The 12,678-nt window shown below is 42.3% G+C and overlaps 1 protein-coding gene across 1 annotated transcript in view; it reads left to right on the forward strand.

Moving 5' to 3' along the window:
• Positions 1-12,678, forward strand: part of MTMR2 (myotubularin related protein 2) — an 853,325-nt gene that overhangs the window by 665,709 nt on the left and 174,938 nt on the right. Inside the window, exon 13 of the mRNA XM_044072012.1 lies at positions 9,480-9,572. Coding sequence (XP_043927947.1) covers positions 9,480-9,572 — 93 coding nt within the window. The remainder of the gene's footprint in view (positions 1-9,479; positions 9,573-12,678) is intronic.

Consider the following 12,678-nt stretch of genomic DNA (forward strand, 5'->3'; position numbering starts at 1 on the left):
ATTAACTGTAAGAAAATTACCCTTTTTGTCATATCAGAGATGGTTCGCCAATCTAACATTTTGCTTGATTAAGCTGTAAGCCTTGTGCTGTTAATCAGTCTAGTAATTAATCAGTCTAGGGTCATGTTGCTTGGTATAGCCCTAAACGAATGTCATCAGTTATATTCACAATCCCTTCCAGGACTATTGTCATATGTTTTTCAGCTCTTTGAAAGACATCTAGAGCCAAAAATGCTAGAAGGAAGTCTTGGAAATCTATATAAAACTAATAGTGTGTTAAAGGTACAAAGCTTGAAAATTGCTTAATCTAATTTAATTTTACAAAAACCACTTGTTATTGTCTAGCACTGGAAAGAATTTTGCTTTAAGCATAGTAGTAATCACTTAATCACCTCTACTGTTTAATGCTAGAAGGAAGTCTTGGAAATCTATATAAAACTAATAGTGTGTTAAAGGTACAAAGCTTGAAAATTGCTTAATCTAATTTAATTTTCCAAAAACCACTTGTTATTGTCTAGCACTGGAAAGAATTTTGCTTTAAGCATAGTAGTAATCACCTCTACTGTTTGTAAAGAGAAATGTTCCCTCAGAATTCATTTATTAAGGTATTGCAGGTTCTGTACTTATTCTGTTTCAGAGCAGCTATCACACTGTTAACTGGGCTCAGTTTGCTTAACAGTTGCACGTAGCTGTTCCATATACTTAAGGTGTTGCTGTACTTTTTTCATTTCCTGCTGCAGGTATTCTGCATGGATGATATATCCCTGACATAGCCACTGGTGACAGTGTGCTTGAGTGCCCTGATTGCCGGTACAAGCAAGCAAATTATACTGATTGTCTCTATGAACATGAAAATTGCCCTCTCACACACACACTTGCTGTACTACTTATGTGTCTCATTTTCCATTCTAATCATTTTCCGTTAAACCCCTACCATGCGTCTCGCCTTATTCCTAACAAGTATGGTTATGTTGTTTCAACTGACCTGTTCCCTCTTCTACCTGCTTTTTTTTTTTTTTTACCTTTGACTTGATCGGGTTGTTACATTTTTGGCCTTTAAATTATTCTTGGAGTCAATGATTACTACACTCTTCAAAATAAGAAATCGCTTCTCTTTCTGATCCTCAACTATGATTTGCGAACAGTGTTTCTATGATGTTTATTGGTCGGGACTGAGATCTGCTCTCATATGAGGTTTCACTTCTGAACAACATGCATTATCCAGAAGGATCATCACTGATCAGGCTTACCTCTTTCACAGATAAAATCTCCAGTAGTGGGAAAACGAAATGCCGTTGTAATACGTGGGTGATCTTTGTTGTGAGATCGTACTCTGGCATTGTTTAATGGAAAAATAAAGCTTTCTGTTGCTGGAAGCCTGTAAAGCATGAAAACTAGCATCATTCGCAGTGCTGAAAAACTATTAAAGTACGCACAAACAATGGTGCTCTGTGAAAGTAGTTTCATTTGGTATTAAACTATTGAAGTTGTATTTCACTAACGAACGTTTTGTCAGGAGCTAAAGATATTATGAGGAACAGACCAAAAATATGCAGTAAAAGCCTGGGCATTCTGTGAAAATCGGGACGATTGAGAGGTTGTGTGTGTGGGAAAATTTTTAGGGCATAACACTCAACACCCAAGGTCAGAGACAAATTCAGAAACAAACAGACACTTGTTTAACATTAATAGTAAAACTTGAGAAGCTGACAGAATAAGAAATAAGTCGAGACGTGCAGTAGGGGTTTAATGCAGTAACTGTAATTTCCATTTTTATGATCATTTTCCATTTGTACTGACTGATTTGTTTTAATCATGCCGGTGATGTGCATGCATCTTTGTCAAGTATATTGGCTTGATTTAATGCAGCTTGCAGAGCTACTATTTGAAAAAAAATTCTGTAGACCTTTTTCACTTTATGAGCACAGCTAAGACAAATTTAACTTACAAGCTTTAGTATGCACCCTGCATGAGACAAAACACCCATGCAGGCTCACTCAGTTTGTAATTTAAATCCAAACTTCTGAACATAAACTCAGATATTATATTACATAGTGCTTTGCTGTCATGCTTAAACACCACAGATTTACCTTTTATGTACAATTCCTCTTGCCAGACTTTTTCTCAAATATACATTCAGACTTTTAGCCATACTTTATTGCTAATCAAACATTTTCTTTCTCTGTACTAGTAGTTATTCACTGTATGGGCTTTTCTCCATGTCTCTGCAACAGTGCAGTTAGTATAGAGGGTGTGGGAACTGTAGCCCCTTCATATTAGGGAGTGCCGGGAAACTTGCTCCACTGCAAAAATGTTTCTTTATATAATGTGCTTAACCTTCAATTGATTTGTTTTGTAATTCAAATATAAGTGGAGCCTTGCAACCACATGTAGTTCAATTATTTATTATATTTACAATATTACAATATTGCTTTTATTTTCAAGTTCTATTTCACTTTTACCTACTTTCACACTATCCTTTCAAAATTTTAGCTACACGTTTGACAGTTCCCTCTTACAGCACACAACATTCTGTCTGAATAAAATACTGTAGTGAATAAGATAATCATGTCTGAAAGTTAAACTTCTTGGATGGTTGTCTTCTACAAGGCCTGCTGTTTTCTGTTATTTTTCTTGGAAATGGAAGCTAATGCTTGATTTCTTATGTGTTGTCGCCAAGATTTATGTATGTAAGGAGTTTATAATGCTAACAAAAACATCAAACTCAGTGAAATGTACTTTCCAAGCTGGGCTTCCCCTGAAAAAGAACAAATCTGAAGTAGTTACTTCATTTGTTCTGCAACCTGTGGGTCTCGGATCCGACTGGCAGCTTTCCAAGCTTCAAGATCCGAGCTCCTAGCTCCTCCCCTCTACCCACAATCCCCTGTCACCACCACACTACCTCAGATCGTTTTTTTGCCACGGCTTGAATACAAGCGTCTTGAGAAAATCTCTTGAGCTTAGACAGGGAAGTGAATAATTTTTTCAAGAGATTTTTCTTAAAAGTTTAATAAGTTAAAAAGTAGAATATTTAGAGTGTTTCTCTGCCCTTTTTTGTTTTTGGGATTGCGTTTTTATTCAGTTAAACCTTCCCCTAGGTGTTTGGGCATGTGAGTGTGTGTGTCAGCAAAATGGCCGAAGGCCATAAAGCTATTTTTTCAAAGTGCACTGGGTGTGGCCATAAGCTTTCCCCAGCTAATGGCCACACTCAGTGCGTTATATGCCTGGGGGTTGTCCATTTGTCTTCAGACTGCCAGGTTTGTGCAGCCTTCAACCCCCGGGCTGTGAGGGACAGGAGGAACAGGCTTATTCTGGCGGGATTGCTTCCCCCAGAGGAGACCTCTTCCTCCTCTCCCTCCAAGGTGCAGGCTGCCCAGGTAGCTTCGGCACCCTTGATTCCCTCGACTCAGGCTGGGACTCAACCTCCCACTACTGCCTTGAGTACGAAGGAAGTTCAGTCTTCTCCTTCTAGGGAAAAGCACAGGGAGAAGCACAGACACAAGAGGCGAGCCGAGCCTCATCCCTCGGCTCCGCCTTCAAAAATTGTTAAATCGCCTCTGAGGGTGTCCAGACCTTCTCCTTCTCGGCTCCGATCTCCTTCATTCTCACTGGAGCCAGAGGAGGAGCTCTTATCACCCTTGAGGTCGTCGAGGCGACCCTCCAGGCCCGCCTCTATGACCTCCTCTAGATCGACTAGGTCTCTCTCCGACGCCGATATGGATAGGATGATGCGTCGGTTTTTGCAGACCCAAATGCAGATGGGGGTGCTCCTGCCCCCCCCCCTCCACAGGGGGGAAGTGCAGCTTCAATATTTGCCCCGATTTCTCCTTCTTCAACCCGGATCCAGGTTTTGGAGTCTTCGGATCCAGGCCCTTTCGGAGCCGGTGTTTTGTCGGCGCCGGTGGCCCAAGCCTTCTCGACGCCGATCATACCCTCAAGTATCTCGGATCCGAGCTCTCGGGGCCGTGGGCCGGGCGTCGGAGCGGGTGCATCTTCGGCACCGCCTATGTCGGAGAGCACCTCCCTTTCGGATCCGATGGCTTCAGCTCCGACCCCGATCCCTATCTCGGAGCCGAGGAGACTGCTCTCGGGGCCAGAAGAGAGTAGTTCTCCCTCGGTGTTCGAGGTAGTGGAGAGGGTACTGTCGAGGTCTTCCAGGTCCCCGACTCGGGCTTTGGATCCCTCCGCTCCCCCATTGCATACGGGTCTAACTTCCATCATCCTTCCATTGGGACAGCCTGCTCAGACCCTCCAGTTGGTTCCCTCGGAGGAACAAGAGGCCGTTGACGAGCCCTCTTCTAACAGTCCCACAGAGGAGGTGCCTCATAAACGGACGTGTAAAAGGAGGCACATGGACTCCCCCGAGTCCGTCACCACAGATACGGACTTAGAGGAAAGGGAAGGTTCCCCAAGGTCACCTCCCGAGGATGTCTCCTTTGGAGACATCATGGAAATGTTGGGTAATGGGGGGGAGGGGGGGGTCTGCCCAAAAACCTTCCTCGGATGAGTCCATATTTCTGGAGGCGTTTGAAGCGGGCCCATCTACCTCCTGGGTGTCCCCACCGGCAGATCCCCTGGTAGATCTCCTGACTACCAGGGCTTGGCAGGATCCCGACACCGTGGAGCCTATCCCATGCCATCCGGATAAAATCCTTAGCCCCCCCTTCAGACAGGCAGGCTTGGGCCAAAGGGTCTCCAGTTGATGCCATGTTGGTGGCTGCTGCCACTAAGAGAGAAATCTCCCAGGAGAGCTCCACGGTCCACCCACCGGACAAGGAGTCCCGGGTGCTGGACCGTATAGGGAAGCGGACCTTTGCTTCAGCAACCTTCTCCGTGAGGGAGCGGAATTATATGGCGCATGTCATCAGGCTGCAACGGGATTTGATCAAGGAATACACTGCAGCTCCACCTGAGTCCATGTCGGTCGAGGACAAAACCGTGTTCTCGACACGTATGGCCACTCTCAAGTCCATTTCAAATACGTCCATGTGGCTACTGTCTTATGCTACGGAGGGAGCCGCAAGGGCCAGCGGGGCAGGTGTTGTCTTGAGACGTCACGCCTGGCTCCGTCTTTGTAATTTCGCGGAACCTTTCAAGGCGTCCTTCGCAAACGCACCCTTTGACGGCTCTTCGCTTTTTGGCAAGACCGTACACGATACACTAGTCCGAAGCGAGAAGGACGGGAAGACGCTGTCTGCCGTCGGAGTCCGCTTCTCGAGCCCTCAACGTTCCTTCTCAAGGAATCAGAGGGGGCAAAAGAAGCTGTGGTTCTGCAAGTCTCAACAATCCTATCCAGCTTCGGACTCCACACCCTCCAGAGACAGAGGAGGGCAGGGTGGACGCCGGCCCAGAGGCAGAGGGGGACCGCGTAACTTTGGGTCTAGGGAGCCTTTCTCCGAGAGACCCGCGCAGCAGCCCTGAGGGCTTACCCGACTGTCCAGCTCTGGAGGCAGTCGGGGGGCGTTTAACGAAGCACCTGTCAGTGTGGGAGTCCATCACGAACGATTGATGGGTGCTCTGAATTATATCCAGAGGCTACAAAATTCCCTTTCTATTTCGTCCTCCCTCAGGTGGTTGCCTCCCCGATGTCCCACTCAATCAAAGAGAGGCAGCGACCATAGAGATTTCAAATTTGTTAGAAAAAAGAGCCATGCAGTGGGTCCCCCCAGACCAATCCGGATTGGGCTACTACTCAAGGTTCTTTTTAGTGCCAAAAAAGACGGGGGACCTCAGGCCCATTCTAGACTTGTCCGCCCTGAACATGTTTGTCCCCAAAGAAAAATTTCGGATAGTCGCTCTACAATCTATTCTCCCCTTAATGCAGGAGAATGACTGGATGTGCTGTATAGACCTCAAGGATGCGTACTACCACATCCTAATGGACAGACGGTCCAGGAGGTTCCTCCGCTTCTGGCTAGGGGCCAGTCATTACCAGTTCAGGGTCCTTCCGTTCGGACTCACCTCAGCCCCCAGGGTGTTCACTAAAGTCATGGCAGTGGTTGCAGCCCACCTGAGGCTTCAGAGCATAAGGGTCTTTCCGTACCTAGATGACTGGCTCCTCACAGCATCCAACAGGCATCAACTTTGTACCACGAGAGACTATGTGCTGTCTCTTGCCGACAGCTTGGGCATCTCAGTCAACATACTGAAATCCTTTCTTCATCCTATGCAAGCATTAGATTTTATAGGAGCCAGGCTAGATTCCCGAACTTCTCGGGCCTTCTTGACCTCGGACAGGCTGTCCAGCCTCTCACTCCAGGTTTTGGCTCTTCTTCGCACCAAAGCTCCGCCGGCAGAGTTAGTCCTGAGAGCACTAGGCTCGATGGCAGCGGCTATTGGCCTCTCTCTCCATGCTCGCCTAAGGATGTATATATTACAGTGGACACACCAAGTTCAATGGTCACTGTTACTCCACCCATTGAACACTCCTATCCCCCTGAGCAGAGTTTGCAGGGAATCCCTCCTTTGGTGGCTTCACTCCCTAGAACGCAGGCAAGGGAGACCCTTTGTGATCCCCCCCCCCACAGGTCACGTTAACCATGTCGGAGACCGCCTTGCACATAAATGTTCTGGAGATGAGGGCGGTGCTTCTAGCGTTGCAGGCTCTCCAAGACCTTCTACCTCTAGGAACGATTGCAATACAGACAGACAATATGTCAGTGGTCTGGTATATAAACAAACAAGGGGGAACCAGATCCTACCCTTTTTGTCGAGAAGCCATGAGAGTTTGGGAATGGGCGATATCCACCAACCGCTTTCTGATAGCAACGCACATTCCGGGACGATCCAACATTCTGGTGGACAAATTGAGTCGAGGAATTCTCAGTCCTTACGAGTGGTCTCTCAATCCGAAAGTTGCGAAGGAAATTTTTCACAAGTGGGGTTGGCCTCGCTGTGATCTTTTTGCTACCCCCCAAAACACAAAATGCAGCGAGTTCTTCGCAATTCTTTCCCCAGAAGGGGAGAGCCCCAGGGACGCTCTGATTCATGCTTGGCCTCCCGGTCTACTCTATGCTTACTCCCCGCTTCCGCTCATGGCGAAGTTCATTCAGAAAGCCGCATGGTTGGGGAGCAAAATTATCCTCATAGCCCCATTCTGGCCTCGTCAAATCTGGTTTCCATACCTACGGTCTCACAGTCTCTCCTCCCCTTTAATCCTGGATCCTATTCCAGATCTGATATCGCACCCAATGGGGTGCCCAACACCGAACCTGGTAAACCTCAAGCTCGCAGCTTGGTTGATCCAGTTCCACTAATGGCAAGGACTCCCGGTATCTCGTCACCAGTGAAAACTATTCTGGTAGCGGCTCATAAACCGTCCACCAGGAAAATCTATAATAGCAAGTGGAAACGATTTTCTATCTGAGCTAACAGCCAAGGTCTCAACCCCTTTACTGTTCCGATTCCTACAGTCTTGGATTTTTTGTCCATGATTTTTGAACAAGGGGCCAGTGCATCAACGGTAAAAGTACAGTTGGCAGCAATATCCCATTTTCATGTGGGAGACGGATTAGGATCTCTAGCATCTACAAACTTGTGTAAGACATTCTTGCGTGGCGTTTTCCTTCTCAAGCCACCAGTGAAATCCGTGACTCCCCCTTGGGACTTAACCTTTGTTCTGCAAGCCTTAACGAAACCTCCTTTTGAACCTGCAGCTTCTGTACCCCTTAATTTTCTGTCCTGGAAAACAGCATTCTTGGTGGACATAACTTCTGCTAAAAGGGTTTCAGAGCTCCAAGCTTTGTGCATGAAACCTCCCTATCTTATTTTCCACAATGACAGCGTGTCTCTCAGGACTAACCCGTCTTTCTTACCAAAAGTGGCATCTCTGGCAAATATCAATCAAACTATCAATCTGCCAGTGTTTTTCAAAAATTTTCAAAATAAGGGAGAATACATGTTGCATACACTAGACATACATAGACAGTTGAGTTTTTACCTGCACAGGACCAAAGATGTTCGTAAGGCTGATCAACTCTTTGTGTCATTTGCTCCTTCATACATGGGAAAACCTATATACAAAGTGACACTGGCTAATTGGATTTGTCTGTGTATTTCTCAGGCTTATAAGGCATCAGGCAAAACAACCCCATTCAAAATCCGTGCACATTCCACAAGGTCCATCTCAACTTCTGCAGCCTTCTGGTCCAGGATGTCGTTGGACGACATATGTTCAGCAGCCACTTGGTCTTCTGCTCATACGTTTATTTCTCATTATAAGCTGGACATGATATCTAGAAGCAGGGTATCCTTTGGCTCCGTGGTGCTTCAGAATATCCTCCCATAGACCACCCAGGTTTCTTTGTTTAGGTAGCTGGGGACTCTGTCCCACAGGTTGCAGAACAAATGAAGTAACTACTTCAGGTTTAGAAGTTATGTACTCACCATAACGTTCCATCTGAGTAGGTACTTCATTTGTCTAGGTACTTCATTTGTCTGCAACCATCCCCCCCTGCCATCCCCCTAACCTGTATCGGGTTTCTAGGATCTTTATGATTCTTGAGAATATCTGAACCTATTTATTACAGTTTTTTTCAGGTGATACAGCAAAACCAATCTGAGGTAGTGTGGTGGTGACAGGGGATTGTGGGTAGAGGGGAGGAGCTAGGAGCTCGGATCTTGAAGCTTGGAAAGCTGCCGGTCAGATCCGAGACCCACAGGTTGCAGACAAATGAAGTACCTACTCAGATGGAACGTTATGGTGAGTACATAACTTCTAATTATATCTGGTGTGCTTAGACTATTAGCAGACATATTAGACATTGTCTTTAGAATCCATGATTATTTTACATAGCCACTAATTTGTGGGTCATTGTATGCTATTTGACTGTAAATCCCAGCACATCTTGTAATTTAATGATTTGACAGATGCAATTTCATTAAATCTGAGTGTCAAGGAAAGAGAAGTTTACTGTTGATCATGCTACTGTTTTCAGTGTGAGAGCTTTTGGTTTTGTTTAGCAAATAGCTGTTGGCGTTTTTGTTGTAAAATTTGAAATAAGCACTTTAATTCAAATCCTGCAATTGATATAAAACTAAAGAAGAAAATAGCATGCACACTAACAGGTCTGAGTGGTGAGACAGCCAAGTAATAGGCTACTGGAATGGTTAGGGTGGGGTTGGGGGCCCTGTTCATTATCCTTTCTAGGGCTGCATTTGACTGTGATCTGACTGTGCCAAGGATTCATTGTGTCCTGCAGTTCTGCTTCATTTACTAGCACTTAAGTTGTAAAAATATATGGACTCGCTCCAAAGCACTATTTTTGTTCCCATACTAGACAGCTGTTATTCAAAATTCAAGCATAATGTTTGGCAATCTAGTCTGTCCAGTAGAATAATTGTATTACAGAGCTAAACTTGAAGCTGCTAATTATTTTAAACCTGCATCTAAGGTTTTTCAAGATCAGTCTAACTTATTTCTTGAATCATGATGGAGTATTATTAGTCTGATTTTAAGTTTTGTTCTTCTTCTTTTAAAGCGAGTTGGCCATGGAGACAGAAACCATGCAGATGCTGACAGATCTCCAGTTTTTCTACAGTTTGTGGACTGCATCTGGCAAATAACAAGACAGGTATGCCATATTTTGTGATGTACAACTTGATGTAGAAAAAAAAAATATTTCAGTCTAGTGCCTATGTAGAAGAAAAATGGTTAATTTATATAGTGAAAAGCTGTATCATGGTCTGTCAGAGGTTATCAGTAGTGGAACTGTTGCTTGAAGAATGTATTTTTTATATTACTGTTTTAAGGTCAGTATGGCATGGATACTAGAAGATGTTCTGTAAGAAGGTCATTGCTGCAGGAATATTGTGATTAGGAATGATGTGTTAGTCCACGTGCCTTATATTTTTAACAGTGAAGATATTTCTTCTTTTTTTTTTAAACATGTTTATTAAATTATCACTTAAGGTATAGACAAACATACATGAACAGAAAAGAAACCAACCCATATTATCATTTTCCTTTACATATACATTATACAGCACGTATATTTTCTTTCTTTATAATTATTATAACTCCAATGTTATGTAATTTGCTCAATTCCTGCCTTACATTAAACCTCACTTCTCCTCTTCCTGAAAATTATTCTGCCTTTATTTTTCCCAGTTTCCATTTTATGTATAATTTTCTCCTTCCCTTTTCTACAGATCCCTATTCCTATTCTTTTTCTGTCTTTTATAATAATCAGTACTTCAAATACAATTGGTTTAGCCTAATGCCTTTTTTTGGCAGCCAGCAGAATTAAACTTAAAAAAAATCTTTCTACATCTAGGCAATTCAGATCCTGTGTCCCAGATAAAAAAAAAATCTTAGTTACAGACATTTATTCACTCAGTATTTCTGACAGAGTACACTGCAGGGAATTTTTTAAATCTGGCAACTCATTGCATTCCTAAAATGCATGTTTCCATGTACCTCTTTCTTTCTTGTCCCCCTGAAAAAGAAAATCACTACAATCAAAATTTCTAAACCATCTGGACTTTGTTGCGTACTTGGGAGCCATACATATGTCCTTCCATTGTCCCCTTGTAAATTGATTTTCAGTCTCTCTTCCTAATCTTTTCTAACCTCCTCTGATTGGTTCTTATAGTTATTGTGCAATATTTTATTTGCCTTGCTAATTATCCCTTTTTATAACAGCAGCTTCCATTCTAGATTCATCTAAAAGCTCTACCAGAGCAGATCTTTCACTGATGATTCCCCTAAACCTTTTTTTTTTTTGCCTATACTCTGTTATCAATCTCTGGTATGGAAAGCAGTCTTTAGACTAGTCCAAACATCGTCTTGGCCTCACCCCACCATATTACCTTTCCCTCTGTAGTAATTTGCTCCCAGTACCTTTGTTCCTTTGACAGTTTTCTCCAGTAAATTCCAGCTCCCTCTTGCCTATTTCCATACTCCTTGCAGTCATCCCTATTTGCAAAGTCTCTTTTCTCCTTTCTTGTGTTGGCTTAATTCTTAGAATACTTTCAGCTAGTTTGTTAAAAACATATTCTAGATGGTTGTTATTATTCCCCTTAAGGATCTGCATCCAAAACCCCACTTTCTCCTTTTTTCTTGACCCCTCCCCAGCTTTATCATCATCCTTTTCTACTCTGAATTATAATATTCTGCTTGTGTTTTATATAGTCATATACATATATGAGTTTAATAGTATAGCTCTAAAATACATACTCAGATCAGGTAATCCTAAACCACCTTGTTCTACTGGAAGGATCAACTTATTCCACTTGACTGTTTACCTCTTCCCCTCTGAGATATATTCTTTCAACTGTTTTAATTATTGTCCACAACTTCTCCTCTGGTTGATAAAAAAATATGTCTGACCCATGTATAAAACTTAAAACATTTTTACTGTTGTAGATATCCATATCCATAAACAAGAGCTTCTGGTTTCTCAGTATTTGTATTATTTATTTATTTTATTTATTTATTTTATTTTATTTTACATTTGTTGACCGGGCTAGTCTAACTGGATATATGTCCATTTTCAGTAGAGGCCCGGGGAGAAAAGCTCCAAACATGAACAGTAACAAAGTTAACAATATATAAAAGGACATGTATATAAAAAATACAGTACAAAGGTAGCATTGGTTAAATGAAACATATAGTAATAAAATTATGGACTATAGCAGTAGTAAAGGTTAACTAAATATAAAATAAGAAACACTTGTTCAAAACACAAAACAGAGTAAGATCATTGTAATTTTACTTTTAATATAAATAATGAGGAAAAAAGTAGGAAAAAGGAAAAAAAATATCTTTTATTTAGTTTCTTTACACATATCCTTAGCTGCCATAACAGAAACCTTTTTAATCCAAACTCCTAAATACTTCCATCTTATCATGTCTTTGTAAATATGGCTATTGCTGAACTATTTGTGTGAGTACATAATTTACTGCTATAGCCTTTGATATATTTTCATTAATTTTTATATCCTGAAAAGACTAGAAACTGTCTGAAAATGTTCCACAATACTGAGATGTCCTTTATTGGACTTGTCATGTACAAAACAATATTACCTGCAAATAAACCCAACTTTTCCTAATTAACATGCCAATTATATCATTGAATTTCTGTGTCCTTCATTTTCTTTGCCATTGGCTCTAAATGTAGAACAAATAACAAAGGGGAAAGAGGACATCCCTGTAGGGTTCCATGTTCAAGCACAACTTATCAGAGAGGAAGCCTCCTATTTTATTGAGCCCAATCCTTCATATATCCTCCTGATTAACCTTATTATTGTATCAAGGAATCCAAATATTTCCATTGCCTTACTCATAAAATCTCAGTGTACTCTGTATCTGTATCAAGGCTCACCAACAACATTAATATATCAATGTTGTCAAATGTTTGCCTCCATTCCAGAAAACCACACTGATCCATATCTAACACCTTTAACAACATCTTTGCCATTCTTTTACCTAGTATAGACATAAACATTTTATAATCATCGCTTAAAATAGATATGAGGCTGTAGGAAGCAGGTAATACAGCCACAACAGCTTTTCTGTAAGATATTGGTGCTTCCCCTTCTTTTAAAAGGCTGTTAAAACAAAATTTTCCATATCTTTGTCATTTTCTTCTCTCCTAACTTGCAAACTTCCACAGGAATACCATCTGTTCCTGGAGACTTTCCTGAAGATTGATTGTATTTCACCGTTTTATCTCATCT

The sequence above is a fragment of the Protopterus annectens genome, chromosome 5.part0 (assembly GCF_019279795.1).
Source record: "Protopterus annectens isolate FY-2018-M chromosome 5.part0, PAN1.0, whole genome shotgun sequence".
In the NCBI taxonomy this organism is placed as follows: domain Eukaryota; kingdom Metazoa; phylum Chordata; order Ceratodontiformes; family Protopteridae; genus Protopterus; species Protopterus annectens.